This window comes from Bombus terrestris, chromosome 5 (assembly GCF_910591885.1).
Source record: "Bombus terrestris chromosome 5, iyBomTerr1.2, whole genome shotgun sequence".
Classification (NCBI taxonomy): domain Eukaryota; kingdom Metazoa; phylum Arthropoda; class Insecta; order Hymenoptera; family Apidae; genus Bombus; species Bombus terrestris.
Window position 1 is genome coordinate 4,036,964 of NC_063273.1, and position 17,627 is coordinate 4,054,590.

At 35.8% G+C, this 17,627-nt stretch overlaps 4 protein-coding genes across 7 annotated transcripts in view; all 4 read right to left on the reverse strand.

Moving 5' to 3' along the window:
• Nucleotides 1-43: 43 nt before the first annotated feature.
• On the reverse strand, nucleotides 44-3,138 carry LOC100650151 (F-box/WD repeat-containing protein 9). 2 transcript variants are annotated; one of them, XM_020862945.2, is made up of 8 exons: nucleotides 3,012-3,138; nucleotides 2,789-2,878; nucleotides 2,030-2,189; nucleotides 1,526-1,671; nucleotides 1,218-1,447; nucleotides 692-938; nucleotides 332-607; nucleotides 44-264 (listed from the first exon to the last, which is right to left on the reverse strand). In XM_020862945.2, the coding sequence occupies exons 2-8, from the start codon at nucleotides 2,870-2,872 to the stop codon at nucleotides 178-180; spliced, it is 1,230 nt and encodes a 409-aa protein (XP_020718604.2). In that variant the 5' UTR covers nucleotides 2,873-2,878; nucleotides 3,012-3,138; the 3' UTR covers nucleotides 44-177. The 2 variants fall into 2 exon arrangements, with proteins under 2 accessions (XP_020718604.2, XP_003395721.2); XM_003395673.4 differs by having other exon boundaries at nucleotides 2,789-3,054.
• On the reverse strand, nucleotides 3,137-5,817 carry LOC105665761 (solute carrier family 52, riboflavin transporter, member 3-A-like). The gene has a single exon (XM_048405725.1). It carries the CDS (start codon nucleotides 5,162-5,164, stop codon nucleotides 3,839-3,841), a length of 1,326 nt encoding a protein of 441 aa, XP_048261682.1. The 5' UTR covers nucleotides 5,165-5,817; the 3' UTR covers nucleotides 3,137-3,838.
• Nucleotides 5,818-5,959: 142 nt separating this feature from the next.
• On the reverse strand, nucleotides 5,960-8,339 carry LOC100650277 (solute carrier family 52, riboflavin transporter, member 3-A). Of its 2 annotated transcripts, XM_012308854.3 has the most exons (3): nucleotides 8,182-8,339; nucleotides 7,376-8,092; nucleotides 5,960-7,270 (listed from the first exon to the last, which is right to left on the reverse strand). In XM_012308854.3, exons 2-3 carry the CDS (start codon nucleotides 7,606-7,608, stop codon nucleotides 6,187-6,189), a joined length of 1,317 nt encoding a protein of 438 aa, XP_012164244.1. In that variant the 5' UTR covers nucleotides 7,609-8,092; nucleotides 8,182-8,339; the 3' UTR covers nucleotides 5,960-6,186. The 2 variants fall into 2 exon arrangements, with proteins under 2 accessions (XP_012164244.1, XP_003395722.1); XM_003395674.4 differs by lacking the exon at nucleotides 8,182-8,339 and having other exon boundaries at nucleotides 7,376-8,168.
• Nucleotides 8,340-8,924: 585 nt separating this feature from the next.
• Nucleotides 8,925-17,627, reverse strand: part of LOC100649925 — a 114,718-nt gene continuing 106,015 nt past the window's right edge. Inside the window, exons 5-6 of one of the 2 annotated variants that reach the window (XR_001098729.3) lie at nucleotides 16,616-17,461; nucleotides 8,925-16,522 (exon numbers count right to left, since the gene is read on the reverse strand). Coding sequence is in view for 1 of the 2 variants with exons in the window: in XM_048405723.1 (XP_048261680.1) it covers nucleotides 16,987-17,461 (475 nt within the window). In the remaining variant the exon portion in view is untranslated. Of the gene's footprint in view, nucleotides 17,462-17,627 lie in introns of both variants that reach the window. The other variant, XM_048405723.1, reaches the window with a different exon arrangement.

Consider the following 17,627-nt stretch of genomic DNA (forward strand, 5'->3'; position numbering starts at 1 on the left):
ATGATATATTTTGAAGTAAATATATAAGAGAAAAAACAAAAACTATAGCAAAGCATTTATTAAATTTTATCATGTATACATATACATTTTTATAATTTCATTCGTTTATTAAAATTTGTGGGATATATACCATAAAAAAGCGAAATGCTTATAGAAATCATTAATTTATCGGCATATTTATGCATATTGGATTTGCGACCTCGGTCTCCAGATTTCAATTCCCTCTGTACCAGAAACTGCGAGGACGTCATTTAAATAATCCGTCTACAAGATAAAAAAATTAAATTTATAGAATTAAAGTTCATAAAAATCTTTATTTTGAGCTACTCACACTAGCTATTTCACCATAACTAGACTTTAAGGTAGTGAGATGTTGTGGAGGATCAGTAGGACTGGAAATTCGAACCGTTTGGTCCATAGAACTCGTGATCAAACATCCAGGTGTAAAATGAACACCATTGATACCTTTCTTATGTTCAGTGGTGTAATGTTTGACAGGTTTAAAATCGTTTCTTGGATCAAGTACATGCAGTTTTGCACTACCATCTCCTACATAAATCATGTCCCGTTGCATGCACATACTCATAGGAAATGATTCCTGGGAAATCTAGAAAACATTCGTTTTGAATTATACAAATTTTGACTATGGTTTTGTAGAACATTTTATCGTTTTATTCTTTAACATTTTTACCGTGACATTTTTCATAATTCTTCCTGCTCTTTGATCCCATATAGACACTGTCCTGTCCTCACTAGCCGATAGAATAAAGTGAGAACTCATAGCCAATTTAATGACAGCTCTTTTATGTGGTTGGTAATTTATAATGGGTTTGCATAATCTTGAATCAAACACTAATATAGTTTTACAAAATGATCCTGTAGCAAAAAGACCTAACTCTGGGCATGATGCAACGCACAATAAAGCACCTCCGACGATCCTAAAAAATTAATAACGTTTCTATAGGAAACTCTATTTTATGAAAATGATGCAGTATTTTGCGCAGTCACTTCTGGCAGAGCGAGTGAAAGCAGAGCCTTTTACTTGATAGCATTTTACAAAATACCTTAAAAAAGTTATGTTTGCAATTTAACACTATTTTTGTTGAATGTACTTTAACGTCTAACTATCTCTTATGAACAAATATATATTCGTGCCTTCCTCGCTCGGCCTTCCCATAACGAGAGCAGCGAAAATGACCAGCTTGGTTTTCATGTACATCTCATAAGTTTTGAAGTGAGCGAGACCGGTGCTAGTAAGCGTCCATGCTTTGACACTTTGATCCCAGCTGCAACTATAGACTGTATTATCTATTGCTGCTAGATCCCAAATCCATCCATTATGAGCAAAGTCTATACTCGTGTAACTTTCAATCTCGTTTTCTTTTGTAGAAAGCTTCCAATACACTAAGGATCGATCTCTAGCTCCTGATATACAAATATTTCCACCCTGTGTATACATATTAATGTATTGTAAAATTATAAAGGCACAACATTGAATGATCATTACTTAAAATATTATACTAGCCTGCATTAATAACAAGCCATCAATAGTACTGTATTGTACATTATTAAGTGATAACTTCTCCATAGTGATATTTTCTTTTCTCCATAATGATGTTTGTTTTTCCAATGCAACACATGATAACTTCCAAAACAGTTCATCATCTTCAACTTAAAAAAAAAAAAATATAGTTTCAATGAGGAAGATATAAATAATTGTCAGCAAACATTATTAATATGTAAGAGAATACATTTTAAGTAGAAAATGAAATGCAATGTTGTTAAATATTAATATAGCTTTTCATAAATTTTTGTAAATCATATTTTTCCATGTTAACCAAAATATAATTACTTGCAAACCAGTCTCATTATAAAATGTAGTATGTGAAAATTTGATTCTAAGTTAATGTTTTTTATCATGAAAAACGTAAACTAAAACTAATTATTGGATACAGTAATAGATGGTGTTTTATTTATTTACAGAATGATTGGTTGTGCAAGGCGCAAGGTGCTATCAATTTGAGCTAACCAGGAGGCAAGATTGGGTAACCAGTATCTGGCCAAATCTTAGTAATCCTCACTTTCCACAGTGAGTTATCATTTAAAATTTGATGAAATTGTTTGCACACTAAACTCAAGCCATGTACTAATGTAGATGCATCTAGGAAGGAACAGATGTGGAGAAATATCTGAAATATAACAACGAAAATATATTAATTACTATTAGAAAATACACATAATTTCTACTGAGGACCCATTTAAATGTAGTTTTATGTTCGTACATAACATCACAGTCGGATTTTTAAATATGCTGTGCAAAGTATTTAAAAATGGCATTTAAAAATGGCGTCCACGATTTACTAATGTTTCGATAAAATTTTTCAACGTTCTATTTATTTTTTAAAGTAGATCGTTACAGATCGCTGCTAAACGAGTTTATTCAGCTTTCTACTGTTACTTGAGGTATATCTCTTCCATCATGTTTATTTACGACATTTAAATGTACTTAAAACACCCATTTCATTGTTTGTAAACATTCGATATACATAGCATATAATATTCTTTACGAGTTATTGTATTATATTAATCAAACATATTCGTTAAAATATATTCAAGCAACTGTTACTCTATAAATATTATTAAAAAAAATAAAAATTTTTTCAATTATTTCAAATAATACTAACTTTTAACATATATACATGCTTTTTAGAATACACATTTCTTTGATTAATTAAAGATACATACGTATAATATTTATATTTTATGTATAATATTTATCTATACAAACCTCGATTGGAAGATCTGATAGAGATAATTGGGGGTTCGTTTGATCGGTATCAATTCGAGTACAACTCTCGTTTTCATCGCACATTTTAGTCTAGAAAAGCCAGTGTTGAACGTTACGTTTTTAAACAATATCATTCGATCTACTGTTAAACGTTCTAGCGATTCAGCTCGCAATAACAAAAAAATAAACGTAATGGTTGCTTTTTACTGACGTTATTATTTACCGTTTTGGTCTCGTGCGCGACACAGCCTTACTTGAGTGCGCATGACTCACTTATCACCTCCATTTTCGTTCATTTCATAACTATCTCCCAAGAGCAGGGCTGGCAACGTATATTGCAAGTTTAAATTACTTTTACGTTGATTTTATTATATTTACAAATTATTACAAATCGCTATATATAAAATTACGCAACGTTTACATATCGCTTCCACATGTTTCATATAAAAGAAGCATTTCTCTGAATTAACACAATATTTATTAACAATCAATTGACAATCATTAAATTTTAAAATACAATTGTAAACATTCGTTTTTACTTGTTTGAAAAAATATATCAATTCTTATATATTATAAACAATTATGATGCATAAATATAATGATTTTTCTTCACGGAGATATAATTCGAAACCAGTCGAATATATGTATATATATAACAAACATATCATAAGTACATATATGGCAATTGGGAGGCAATACTTGAGATAAAACAAATTGGTTATTTATATACTTTTTATATCTAATTTTTTTAAGATTCATTCATCATTTGTACAGTTGCTTTGTATTATTCATTTGCCTATATCTTTTAATTTTTAAATGCAGGCACATGTACAATTATAAAAATATCTTTATAAATGTAAATTTATATGCTCTATTGTTTTCTTTGTTCAAAGCTACACTGATAAAGAGAATTATTGTTACACTTTTATATATGCATAAATCAATTAAATACATGTCTCAATGAATGTATTATTATAATAAGTATCACTCTGTATATACTGCATATGAAAATAGATATAAAATATCACATTGACAATATCAATTTTCAATTTACGCACAATCATCATGCATTTCAAAGTAATTTGTAAAGTTAATTGTTATAAATGAAAATATTGCACCACTTGCAGATCCTATTTGCATAATTACACCTGCTTTAAAGAGTATATTGGGCAATACTGTAGTTCTAAATACTGATACAATGATTAATTTTAAATAAGAAGTAAGTCCTATCAAAATCACCCATGATATAATAACTAGAAAAATGCCAAGTTTTGTTGCTTGTAATGGTGGAGATGGAGACATTAATGCTAAATATGTAACAAAGCTTCCAATGATTAAACATATTACAGATAAGAAATTAATAACTTTTACATTTGATACCTTTAACCAGAATGCTAATAAACACACAAATGGATTTGCAAATTGAGCAAAAGTGATTGATAATTTGTATGCTATACTTCCATAAGGTAAACAAGAGTAAGATTGTATGCTAGGGAAGAAACCATTACTTAAAAAGCAAAAAATACCAAGCAATGTAAATAAATAATTTTGTGTTTGTTTAGTCAGATGCTTGTCATTATCTATCAAATAATGGTTCACTTTTTGTGTGCCATTAAGATAATGATCATGAGAAACATTTGCTTGTTTTTCATTTAATACTATGCTGCTAGTATTATGAAATTGTTTTGTGTTTTGAACATCCAAAAAATATTCTAAAATAGCAAAAGCAGTTAAAGATAGAAATAAAATAATAAAAATGAAAAGAAAATACACATTTGGGGGAAAATATAGATTAAAAGAATGTAGAGATTCTATGTTACTATTATTCTTAAGAATTGCACATTCTGAAGTATCTCCAATTCCCTGGATTAAAGCAATAACACTTGGTAGTACACGACTTAATCCTTCTCCTATAAAGTAGGATGTTAAACATCTTTCATTAAAATTTCGAAAATATGGCATAAATAATACAGAACTAAAGCAACTTACTAGGGCATTGAAAAATGTTAGAACATATAGTACCAAACAATATTCATCACCAGCAATAATTATTTTCTCTGAATAAAAGAAGCTTAGAAGCCCCATTGCCGAAGTTCCTGATACCAATAAACATAGTATTAACCAAGGTTCATTTAGTTTACATTGAAAGTATTGCAAGATTGCATAAAGTAAAGGTCCAAAATTTGCAGCTTGTATTGCTAACACTAGATAAGCTGGTAATGTCCAACCTTCAGGAGAAGTATCGATAAGCACTGGTATTTGAATAAATATTCCATTGATACCAATCCAAGCAGATATGCCAAATAATATTATAAGAAAATGCACGATATAAGTTTCTTTATAGCATCTATTTGAGACTTGTGCAACATCTGTCATTTTGCCATTTACTGTAAGAAAAAGCAAATTTTTATATATTCCTGCATAACATCCCTGTATAATGAACAAAACATTAATAATTTAGTAGTATTAACCATCCTATAATCCTTTTTCATAATATTTCCCTAATATTCTCACCTAATTATTTTGTTAATTCTTCAAATATAACAATTAAAATAAGATATTTTCACTAAGAATCTCACTTTATATTATATATGATTATAAAACTATTTTAAAAAGTACCAGATTGTTAATCAAGATTGTACAGCATTGGATATATTCATGTCAGAGAAACTGATATGATGAAGTCATGAGATGTCTGGCTTCAGGTCTTTCTTAATCCATACAATAAAATTTATCAGATAAAATATAAAATTTGAACAATCATACCTCTTTCAATTGACTTAATGATAATCAAACGTTTTATGAAGTATATTTTAATATTCGAGACTATTAGATCATATATCATCATAAAACTAAACATTGTACATTTTTGTAGTAAAATCAATGGTAAATATAGCATTCATTGTGACATGTTTTTATATAGACAAATATATTATAATAAATATATTATAATTGCACATTCTATATACAAAACAATTTTGTTTAAATATATAGAGCTATATTTTAAGTACATTTATGTCTTGTACATTTATGTGAATCAAGCTCAGAATGAAGATAAAAATTCATTTTAGCTATTTGTCTTAAATCATTTGTTTCATAAAAATTCATCTCCTTGATATTTTACAGCTTAGAGTATAAGCAGGTTTAATACTAGTAATGTATAAAATCAACTTTGGAATTGCAATTGTGTTTATTTAAGATCAAAATTATAAAATCTGAACTAATTCCTACTCGTATAAGTCAACTAGTTCCACCCCCTAGATTTATAAGACTAAAAAATGATAAGGCCCTGCTCTTTCATGTATAACAGCATAAATAACAAGAGCTAAGAAATATATTTTGTTTTCTTAATTAATTTTATACTATTTTCTCTAAAACAAAATTATTTATATTAAACGTCAATGTACTGAAGTCATTGAACATGGTGAATAAGAATGGAATAGTTTTGCATGATTAACTAAAACAAATGTTATTATTGCTCCTACTAATGATCCAACTTGAGTTGCAACACCAGTATAATATAGACCTCTACCAGGATCAGGTCTAAATAATGTTGTGATACCCAATTTTATAAATCCTATTAAACCACTAATTAATATCCAAGATAGGACTACTAGAAATTCACCCACCCAACTATATTGCAGAGGTGGCGTAGGTGATTCGATAGCTAAGAAGCAAACAAAACCAGAAAGTGCTATAAGAATAACCATCAGGCCAGATAGGAAAGTCACTTTCGGTATCTTAATAACAAAACCTAGACACATTGCCAATGGACCAGCCATTGATGACAATGTAACAGTTAAATGGTATGCAACATTTCCATATGGTAAACAGGAATATGATTGAATACTTGGTAATGTACCATTACCTAAGAAACAAACCACTGCCATCATAATTAATAAATATGAATACACTTGCTTAGACATTGTCCAACCAGAATTGGTTTTATAACTAGGAGGTGCTCTTGTATCTGTTGGTAATGTTTCCATGCTTGCTGGATGTTTCACACGCTCTCCAATGGCAATAGACAAATTGTTCAGTCCCAAGAAAGCCAAGTAACACAAAAACAACAAAGTACCAATAAAAATAAAGAAAGTCTGACTTGAAAATCGGGGTTCTGGATAATAAGGTATGAGTTCTACATGAGTAGACTCAGCTTTAGTATTATTCAAACATTCTGGGTTTCCACCAACACCTTGGATTAATGCCACTACACTTGGCACAAATCCGCTAAGTCCTTCTCCTACAAGATAGGACACTAAATAAATTTCTCTATAGTTCCTCATGTATGGCATGAAAAGAACTGAACTGGTACATCCAACAATTGCAGTTACAAACATCAATGACAACAAAGCAGTGGAATGCTCATTGCCAAATATTATCGTTGTTTTATTATGTACAAAAGCTAATATAATAGTAGATAGTGCTCCTGCTGCTAGGAGGACGTAGGTAATGTATTTATCACATGCCCATTTACTATATCTAAAACAGAAAAATAATATAAAATAATATACATATACATATATTTAGTGAGCTATAGTATTCATAAATTATAAACTGGAAATATTATTTTTAACATATACATACTTTATATATAATGTATATAGTATTGGTCCCAAGTTGGCAAATTGTACTAACATAACCATATGAGCTGGAAGACTCCATCCTTCTGGAGCATTGTTCACAAGAAGTGGTAGTTGAACATATATACCATTCACACCAATCCATGCACCAAGACCAAACATCAGTGCAAGTAGATCAACCAACAACTTTCGGTTACTTAATTTTTGGCTCAACATGTTCTGTGTTTTGTCATTCATCAACAGTGGGTCTAAATAGGTCAAATGACCTTGCTGATGAATTTTTTGCTCTTGTACTGCCGTTTTTAGTTTGTTCTTTTTTTTAAATTAGTTAATTTTTTGATAGAAAATGTGCATACACAGCATATGGGAGTAGAACCGTTCTTTTTTATGTTTAAAGTTTTAAAATTGCAAAATATAACTCTTATCTTTAGAAAACTCTTATCTTTATCTTCTTAATGTCAAGTATGAGAAAAATAATTCATTCGATGTATTAGTTGATAATGACTTTAGAAGACACTTTTATTTAATACTATTTCGGTATTGAGACAGGCAACTCGTTGTATTACGACGATCTTCACATCCAATGAGATTTTCTTTTAAAATAAAAATTTTTTAAAATTAAGTAACAAATTTTTAACGTCATGAAAGATCACTTGAATGTCACCAAAGAACACATTTTTTTCAAGACATTTTTCTTCTTTCTTCTTGTGGAAAACATAACCTTAAAATTACAAACAAACGTTACAACCACGACGACAAGAACTGAATGAATTCGGTGTTCGCTAGGTGCGCGTGTATGTATATAGTTACTTTTAACTTTTCTGCGACTGCGTGTAGAAAATTGTTGGAAAAAATTAATGATCCAAAGATACAGTTTGGTGGCGATTATAACATGATAAAATTGTGATACGATAATCTGTATATCGCCACGGTCGCAACACGACTGTCGTCTTTGCTGAATAATGATTGACTTTAATAATTATATAATATAATTATATAATAAATAATTATCCACTTTTACTATCATAGTTATGGATAAATTGTTAGATATACAGTATAATTTAAAAATGGTATCAGTTCTCACATTTCTTTTTAACTATGTTCCGTTGACTTTGATAACTCTCATTAATGAATAATAATTAAAACTGATGTTTTCTGTGGGCGGGAGGGAGGCACTAGGCTGTAATAGCGCAGAGTTTGTTTCTTAAAACGATAGCCAAATTCATTTTTTGAACTTTTTCCCAGAAATTGTGCAGCACAATATGTCTGCTTCTGATTTCATTCTGTCATGGAATGTAATTGGTTTTGGTTGGAACATTTTGATTGATATTTTCTGCTATATTATTTTTGCGAAAATTGATATCATCCTAAATTGTCTAATATAGAATGCGAACGGATGAAGTACAAGAGAACGCAAGTTTTTTAAAGCAAAAAGCAAGTCACTATAGATGTCCATGCAATTGTAGTAACAGTAGTTTGTAAGACTGCTTATCATAAAGATTAATACTTAAATCGTAGATGGAAAGGTTGAACGAAATAAATACCACCATCAGTTGAATATAGCAAGAACTTTATAAAAGACGAGGCAGACTCACAGATGGTTTAAGTACATTAGTATATGTCTCAAAACTCTGAGAAACGTATGACGGTTTTGCATTCGCATTTTTTTTATTCTTTTTTTCTTTTTTTTTTGTATCTTTTTTCTCTCAAATAGATCACACGCATGAAAAAGGTTGTTGCGTAAAGAGGTGTGTTTACATCGTGCGTAAAAAGTACGAACATACATCAATCGAAAAAGAGTCGTTAGACAAGGATAAAAGCTGAAAAAGGAAACGCTCGACTAGATCGTTCGATGAACTCCCTCGAGTCGTCGTGTTACGGAATATCACCAAAAATTAATATATATATATATATATTTAAGGTGTTCTTTTTTCTTTATATGCAATTATAACGACCGAAAGCTTCTGACGTTGTCATAAAAACACAAATGCAAATGGTCGTTGATTGTTTTGCAAGTCATTTGCCATTTATCACTTGTCAATTATTATCTTATTTTCAAACAAGTGCTTTTCTTCGTTTACTATTAAAATTATTACAGGGGGAAAATACGACAAGGTTCGATGCAGACGACCGACTTTTATCGTTGCGATCTCGCTGTAATCACATGTCTTTCTTTGTTTTCTCAGTTAAAAACAACGCAGACAGATATACGATCGCAGCGATATCGCAACGACAAAAGTCGCTCGTTTGCACCAGGCCTAACGACGCGAGGATAATAGTGTGAAAAGTATCGGCACGTAACACGAAGGAGAGAGTTTCGTCGTTAAGAAAAAACGTGACGTTCGCTCCCGTTGAAGGAGCACCAGGAAAAATATATCGTTCAACTTACTGTAAGAAAAATTATTTCGAGTAAAGTAACTCGCATCGCAGGCGATCGTAGTTCGTGAACTAACATGTGAGCGGTCCTTTCCGCGAAAATGAACTAGGAAATTTATATTGTTTTATGGTGTCATCATCCGTCAGCGCGCTACGATGTTCTCATATGTAACTGCAAGGTTCCGTTCACATAGAAGATTAAGAACTGTATGAAAAATCGGCTTTTTGGTATTTCGATCAGAAATTTTGTCTATCATTCACCATCGTTCGTCAATCGGGTTATGGAGCGTTCTTTCAATGGTACGGAAAAATATCGTTTTATAGACTTCGATAGAAAAGAGAAGGAAAGATAGTCAGCATAGTGTTTTAACATAAAAGGTAAAAAGTTCTAGGAAATGAAGCGACAATTTGAAGGAAAGGGCATCGCGATGTATATGTTAGCGTATCTCGTAAATAGTCATCAGGTCCCAATCATAATAAGATCTACGAATTCTGCAGGATTTTTGACGATAGATATGTTACACACTTCATATTTCATATCTGGTTTTTAAGGAAAACCGATAACCTGGAAACAGGTACGATATTAACGTCCTACCCCCAACCCTCGGCTCTGTTGAAAAGAGTTACAGACTCGGAATATCGATGGACAAAAATTAATTATGCGACATTGGAGCGGACAAGAGCAATATTGGCTCAGGTTCGGAGAGCGAACGGATAAGAGGCTGATGTCCGATATTTACATAGCCCGAACAAAAGCTTATGGGACCATCCATTTATTGGATTCCATCGCTTAAGATTTCCCAATTTCCGTGATTTTCATTCTAAACTAAAATTTCAAAAGTTTCAAAAAATCTGCATGAATAATCCACAACGATCTTTTCAGAACGCACCATCGATCTCTTCGCTTGTTTTTCAACGATGGATCGCTCAGCAACACGCGTCGATCTCCGTAAAAAGGGTCAATTGATCCACGCTGACGCAAAAGCATAAGAGACTCGAGACGATCTCTCTCTAACCGAAGAAAGAAATCGCAGATAATAAGAGATAAGAAAAAACATAAGATGGTTGGAAGATACATTAATAAGAGATGGAATCAAGGAAATTGAAAGGAGAGGGGGAGAGAGAAAGAGAGAGAGAGAAACGAGGCTCCTTGACCCAACTGATATGCCGACATGCCGATGATAAATTCCGAGCGTGTCTACTATATCGTAGTGTATAGTTATGCGTATGTAATTCCGCTTGGTGTTCTGCGTTTCTCTGGCCCGCATCCGACTCTCGCGAGAGTGAGTTTAATTGACTGAAGTGCCGAGCCGAATTGCGGGCACGAGGACTTCGAAGCGTGTTCGGGAGCTCGCTAATGCGACGACACGTGGGAGATAAAACGAAGCTATTCGTTAATTTGTCTTCAAATTATACTATCATTTAATCTATACATTATTCAAATGTTGTATTACCTTACTCGCACAGTACACCGTGTAATTTTCTATATAGTATAAGAAACTGGAATAAACTAGACAGTCGTATGACATACAAGGTGACTAAGGGTTCTGAATTATCGTGGAGGAAAAATTAGACACCGAATGAGACTATTTGGAAAATGTGTGGACAAAGATTGCTATAAAGTGGCATAGGTCGCCGAGAGCTCTGAAGATTGAATGCCAATTGTAGCTGAAATTCCTGCTGTCGCTATTCTAGATATTAAAAACATCTAGATATCGAATACGCTACGTATCCTGAATATTGGATAGAACATTCCACGTTCGAGCTATTCGAATTCCTCTTCTTTCGATGTAGTCACACCTATTGCGACTATCGAATAGCTTGAAACGTGTACGCATTCTTTGTTATACAGACATTAATAAATTCTCCCAGGTGTCGTGCAACATTTATCAGGTATCGCATCGATTAGAACGTGCCAAAGCGGAGATCGCGGGATTATCGCGCTGACAGACGCGTGAATTTAATCGTTCGATCGGATTAAGTGCGATTGTCAGAGCTGCTGTCACGCCTGTCGCAAGCGTTTCGATAGAAAATTGAAAACCGTGAAACAGGAGAGCTTAGACTGGCAAGGAGGGACACACGAGAGATTCCTGTAAACGGTTCCGTTTCTTTAGGTGTTCGCATTTGTGCGGACGCGAACGTTACGATCGATAAAATCTGACAAATTACACAACAATACAATGACATTAGATACGATCGGTCTTTTGTCGCCGATAAAAAATTCCTTCAACTTGGCCTGGTCGCCGATATTTCGAACGAATCGCGATCGTTTCGAAAAGATCGTTTCATTATTTTCCTTTTTCTTTGTTTTGAATTAATGTCGACTAGAACCAAGTTCGAGGATCGTTGGCCATTAGGCGGGAGATGTGACAAGCTTCGGAGACGCATTGACGTCGACGATTCCCGTCTGTGGTCCTGTACACACGACTGTATACTAGATAAGAAAACTTTGAATCGAGGATACTGGTGGCGTGCGCTGCACGACGAATCGCTTCCGCTATTATATCTTCTCTGTTACGTTTACAGAAACGTGTTACACTTAGATCGCGACGATCCTCAACCTCCGTAGGTATAGAATCATCGAGTATCGCACGATCGTGTCTCTCGTTCATCGTTTCGTTATTTATCTAATTTCTCTCTTTTTCTTTTATCTTCTTTTCATCCTGACAAATTCGATGTTTTTTCCTCATTCTTTTTTACTAACTCGATCACACTTTGGATCTTTGTTATGGCGAGATTAGAAGAAGATACACGGTCAAACGTAATCTTGACGGTTATATGAATTTAAATGGGTGCGATATTAAAATGGAAATAGGATTTCGCGGAGATCTCAGTCCAGTTCTATCCTGGGAATCGAATAAATTTCCGCTGACTCGGAAGGAAGAATCCTCCGTAATAGTAGTGATTCATAGACGCAAAAAATAGCAGAAACGCAATTAACGGAACGAGTTATTTATTGTTTTTATCGTCGCTAGTCCCATCAAGACTCGCCTTATCGGCTTCTAAGCTCGACCTACCGTGGAAGATTACAATATCGTTAGTAAGAACACGTGGTAAGTAATTTTTCCACCATTAGTGTCCGTTTCAAATGGCGATTATACTGGAAACTAGAGCACATTTCGTGGTAGATACTTTATCTGAAATTGTAACACGAATTATGGTAAATATTTCAAAAAGCAACACTGTATATTATTGCGACTTAAATAGATGGAATAGCACGAATTATATAAATTATTATATACGTATGCAATATTATACGTAATTATACGAATTACATATAGATTATCCGCGGTTTCCACGAAAACGTAACAGAAGCAGTCGAGTCAAAGTCTAATCGCAGAATGTAATTATCGTTAAAACGAAATGACGAGGTTCTCGATCGTGCGATTCGCTTTGAAACCTTTCTCCGTATCGCGCATAATATGTAGGCACAGCTCTCTTCTTTAATTTTCACTCTTAAAGTTTTTCAACAGTTTAGTACAGTTATATACAAAGTATACAGACTCCGCTACTTCACAGGAGGGATACAACTTTCATGCGACGCATAATTTTCTCGATCGGTGCGACCGTCGCTTCCGGTTAAAAGCATCAATTCGAATTTCGCGAATCTTGTCATTCTTTTAACTAAACTCTATGATCGTTTCGAATAAAAATACTTGAAACATCAAAATGACCGAGCATTACAACTTTTCTTCGTCGATATATTATTTCCATAAATCTATTTAAATCGTAATCCTCGGAACTTTACTTCTTCGAGGTCACGAATACTTTAATTGCAACACCAAGGTCAAGCTAAATCTATTAACTTCGAGAAGTGAAAAGGACGTGCATAGCGAAGGCGAAATGAAATTGGAGACGTATCGAGGTCTGGAATCAAGATCACAGGCAACAGAGCTAACCGGAGGAAATTAGGGATATCCCAGGATTCCATGGAATGGCATCGGCTTTCGTGTCCATGCTTTTAATCGGGCATCGCGGGACCCGAGTTTCGTGTGTACAAGCGAGCTCGAATCACCTGCGGGTACACGTGCGCGGTACACGACGATTCATGGTGGTCTGTTAAACGTATATGCGGTGTATGGACTAACGGTGGTGTATCGATCGTCCTCGGTACCGATGTAGCCTGATGCGAACACCGACGTGCACGTATCGTTCACGTACACGTGTTTCAGTGTACGCCGTTATTTGCAGCTACGATTACACGGGGAATGAAGATAAGAACAGGATACGATGTCTTCAAATGGGACGTCATATCGGGACCAAGACACAGGACGAGAAAAGACAGGTTTCAGGCGAATTGGTCGTAGAATTTCTGCTTCTACTACTGCGAGGAAAATCAATATTGTACGAAGTAAACCGATATAGTAATACAGAATTACATTTTCTTGTCTCTAGGTGGACCATACTGTGAGTTGGAGCAGAAGATGAAAGGTACTGATCTGCGAGCTACTTTAGGAAACGGGGAAGAACAGTGTAGGAGTTGTTGGTAGCTAGAGGAAAGTTTGCACGAAGGGATATCTACATCTGTCTGGTTTGTGGGTTTGTTGTGGATCTGGGCTTTGTCCAGTATCTGTTCTTGCCTAAAGGAGAATCGAAGCGGGGACAAACTGCTTTGGGATTTAGGAGCGACGAAGCACAAGAAGTTGGCGACTCTTTGGGGATAGGGGACACAGAGATTACGAGGATACTGGTGTTTCTCGAAGATCGACTTCCATGATAAAAAGAATATGGTATTCGGAAGAATTTTAGAGATCCCGAAGGACAATAGAAGACAATAAACTTATGTCTTTTGGAAAATGTGTCCCATTTGAAAATTGTATACGGGATAACATCGAAACATCGATGACGAGTAGCCGACGAAAGGCGATAAGAATTTAGGTGACAAGCGCGCGACGTAAGAGCTAAAATATGCAATATCGTCGAAGACCTCGCACGTACGGTGACACTATAATGGTACAAAGGTACAGTAGAACGTTGCCAGAGTGGCTGGAGAAACGAATATGTATTTTCGACATTTCCAATAAACTGGATACCTCTTCGATCTGTAAACGTTACACGTGCCACGTTGATTCTGGCTCTTTTTACTCTGTACGGGTATCTTCGTTAATTTCTCTCTGGTTCAAACTGCACCTTCGATCGTCTTGTCTACAACGCGTACTTATATCTCCAGATAGTTTGATTTATCGATAAAACGACGATTAGCGCGACTCGAAATTGCTAAATTTTGAGAAAAATAGATTTGACACACATACATATATTGGACTGGGTAATTAACGAAAGAAATCAACGAACTCTTCGCACGATAACAAATAAATCGAACGTATACACCCGATGGGACAGTGAAAAATTTCACACGGATCGTTCGCATCGTTTTTTTTTTACCCTGGTCTATTTTGGCTTTTTAGTTTTTGAAAAAAAGCCGATGGTCGAGTACGAACGTTGATGCCTGTGTATTTTCGTATATGTGTACATTCGTGTAGAAGTGTAAAGACGCATGTTTATAGTGTACCACGTCGATTACTCTGCAACGAGAAATCGAGTCCTTCGTTCATCCCTAGTTTCGGTTTATGTAACATCGACTGCACTCTAAGTTATTATTCATTAGTACTGTTATTATTAAATTTTTTTTTCTTTGCATTCGTTTAGGTGTAAGTATTCTACAGTAATAATAAGTTACGCTGTTACGACTCGACGACTACGTCGCGCACGGATTCTTTATTATCAAAGAAGTCGTAGACGATAGGTGAAAAAAGTCTTTAGAGGAAAATAGGTTTTTTGTTTTGTTTCTTGTTTTCCCTTAGTAAATTGACAAAGTAGTAGATAGAATTGTATTCATATACGTGCATAATAGAATTCACGATCGAGGGAGACCTTGTTCTCTTTCCCTTTCCCTTTTCTCTTTCGGTTCCCTCTCTTGGTTTTCTGATTCCTACTAAGTGTATGCGTGTATGTATACGTATGTGAAATCTGACCAACATTCGGAACGATTTGCTGTTTTAACGTCAACAACCTTCCTGGTTCCTCCTGTCACCATTCTCGAGAAAGAACAGCTCCGAATAGGTCGCGTTGGTTCCATTCAGCCGAAATTTCTTCGGCCGGAGCTGCCTTATCGTCGAGAAGGTCAAACCGAATGAGACATTCGCCCTCTTCGTTCTTGTTCTTTTCCTTAAACCGGACTCCAACGACAAAGAAATGGACGAAAAATGATCGATCGCTTGTCCTTGTACGAACGATACCTTCCGAGTCCGCACGCTACGTTATCTTTTTCTTGCCGCCGTCGTTTCTTCTCGCTGCTCGCCTCATCCATCTGCTATATTGTCGAGTTGATCGGTAATCTGGTCACGAGCTTGTATAGCGCCCACCAGGAACATGAAACATTATATCTTTCTTTTCATTTTTCTATTTAACATTGACACCGCTGGGGGTAGTCTTCCATCCTCGAAACAAGCGACCCCTCGAGATACAGCAATTAAATACGACGAATATACGAAACGAGTGACGTTCTTGGTCGTACTACTGGTCCATCGATGATCTTTGCTCTCTACTTTCCCCTAATATTTTCTTTCTGCCTCTCTCCCTCTTTCATATCCGTGTCACGTTCTTCTTTCCGGGACGCGTTCGCAACGTGTCACGATAAATCATCAATTCGTAGCTCCGTATCTTGGTAATCCGTTTCGTGATCCCAAACGTAAAACGTACCAGTCCACTGGTCCGCGAGAACGGGCTTTAGCTTCTTCAAAGTGGCTCTCCCCGTCTGGTGGCCATCTTGGCAGCCCTGGAAGCCAAAGCGCCCAATGAGCACACAAGACCCGTCAGGGTCTCCCAGAAAGTTGTCCTACGTCTTTTGTGCGCTGCCTGACCGACGTACCCCAAATAGTAGCCAGAGTAACGATCGTTTCCACGATCCGACCCGCTGTCCGATCTGCCCACGCTGGATCGCGCCGACTTGGGTTGCTGCACGATACTCAGACGATGATGATGACGATGATGAGGAGGATGAGAAGGCGGCTCCGACGACTGATCGACGATACTTTGACGCGGTGAGCCGTCCCCGTATCGTTGCTGATAGACCGTCTCTGATTCGTACAGCCGTTGCTGGAGCTGAACGTTGCTCAATCGTCGATCCATCATCCGGACCAGGTTCTGGTGAACGCGACGATCGTCCTCGTGCACGATAGGCAATTGTCGCCGACAACTGGCGGCTGGCAGCTCGTTCGGGTGCATCTGTTGTTCCACTTGTCAGGCATATTCGGTATCTGTGGACGCGGATCTCTCCAGGTGAGCCTGATGGCCACCGTGATGCGGCTGATTCTGATGCTGTTGTTGTTGTTGCTGTTGCGCTTGCGTGTACGCCAGGCTCTTCTGGTAACTGAACAGCTGCCTCTCCAAACTGTAGTTCTCCGCTTGCAGCGAGGCGATTTCCCGTCTCATCTGCTGATTGTGGATGCGGCACACGTCGTCGTATTTGTGGTAGGTTGCTTGGAACAGCAAGTGGCTCTCGTTCCATTCCAGCCGGATCCTTAATTGCCCTTTGTCCGTGAGGAAAGGACAGTGATTTTCCTTCACCTCGTTCGTGTCAAGATTCGTCTCCATGATGATACCTTCGTCTGCGGATTCTTGGGCGTAATAGCGGCTGAAAGGTGCACCTGGTAGACTGATCGCCACCGTGCTGGGCTCCTCGTCTCGAAGTAGATAGGCTGACCAACTGACGTACCTGACGAAGGAAAGTTAAGTTTCTAATAGAACTTCGTTTAAACTTAGCTTTCAAGATTAGATAAGAGATGGCGGTAGGATGGCGTTCTAAGTTCTAAGGTACTTATTTTCGAAAGAGGATTGTTAGAAGTCATCGAGATTCGAATGGAAATACACGTGGATGATCC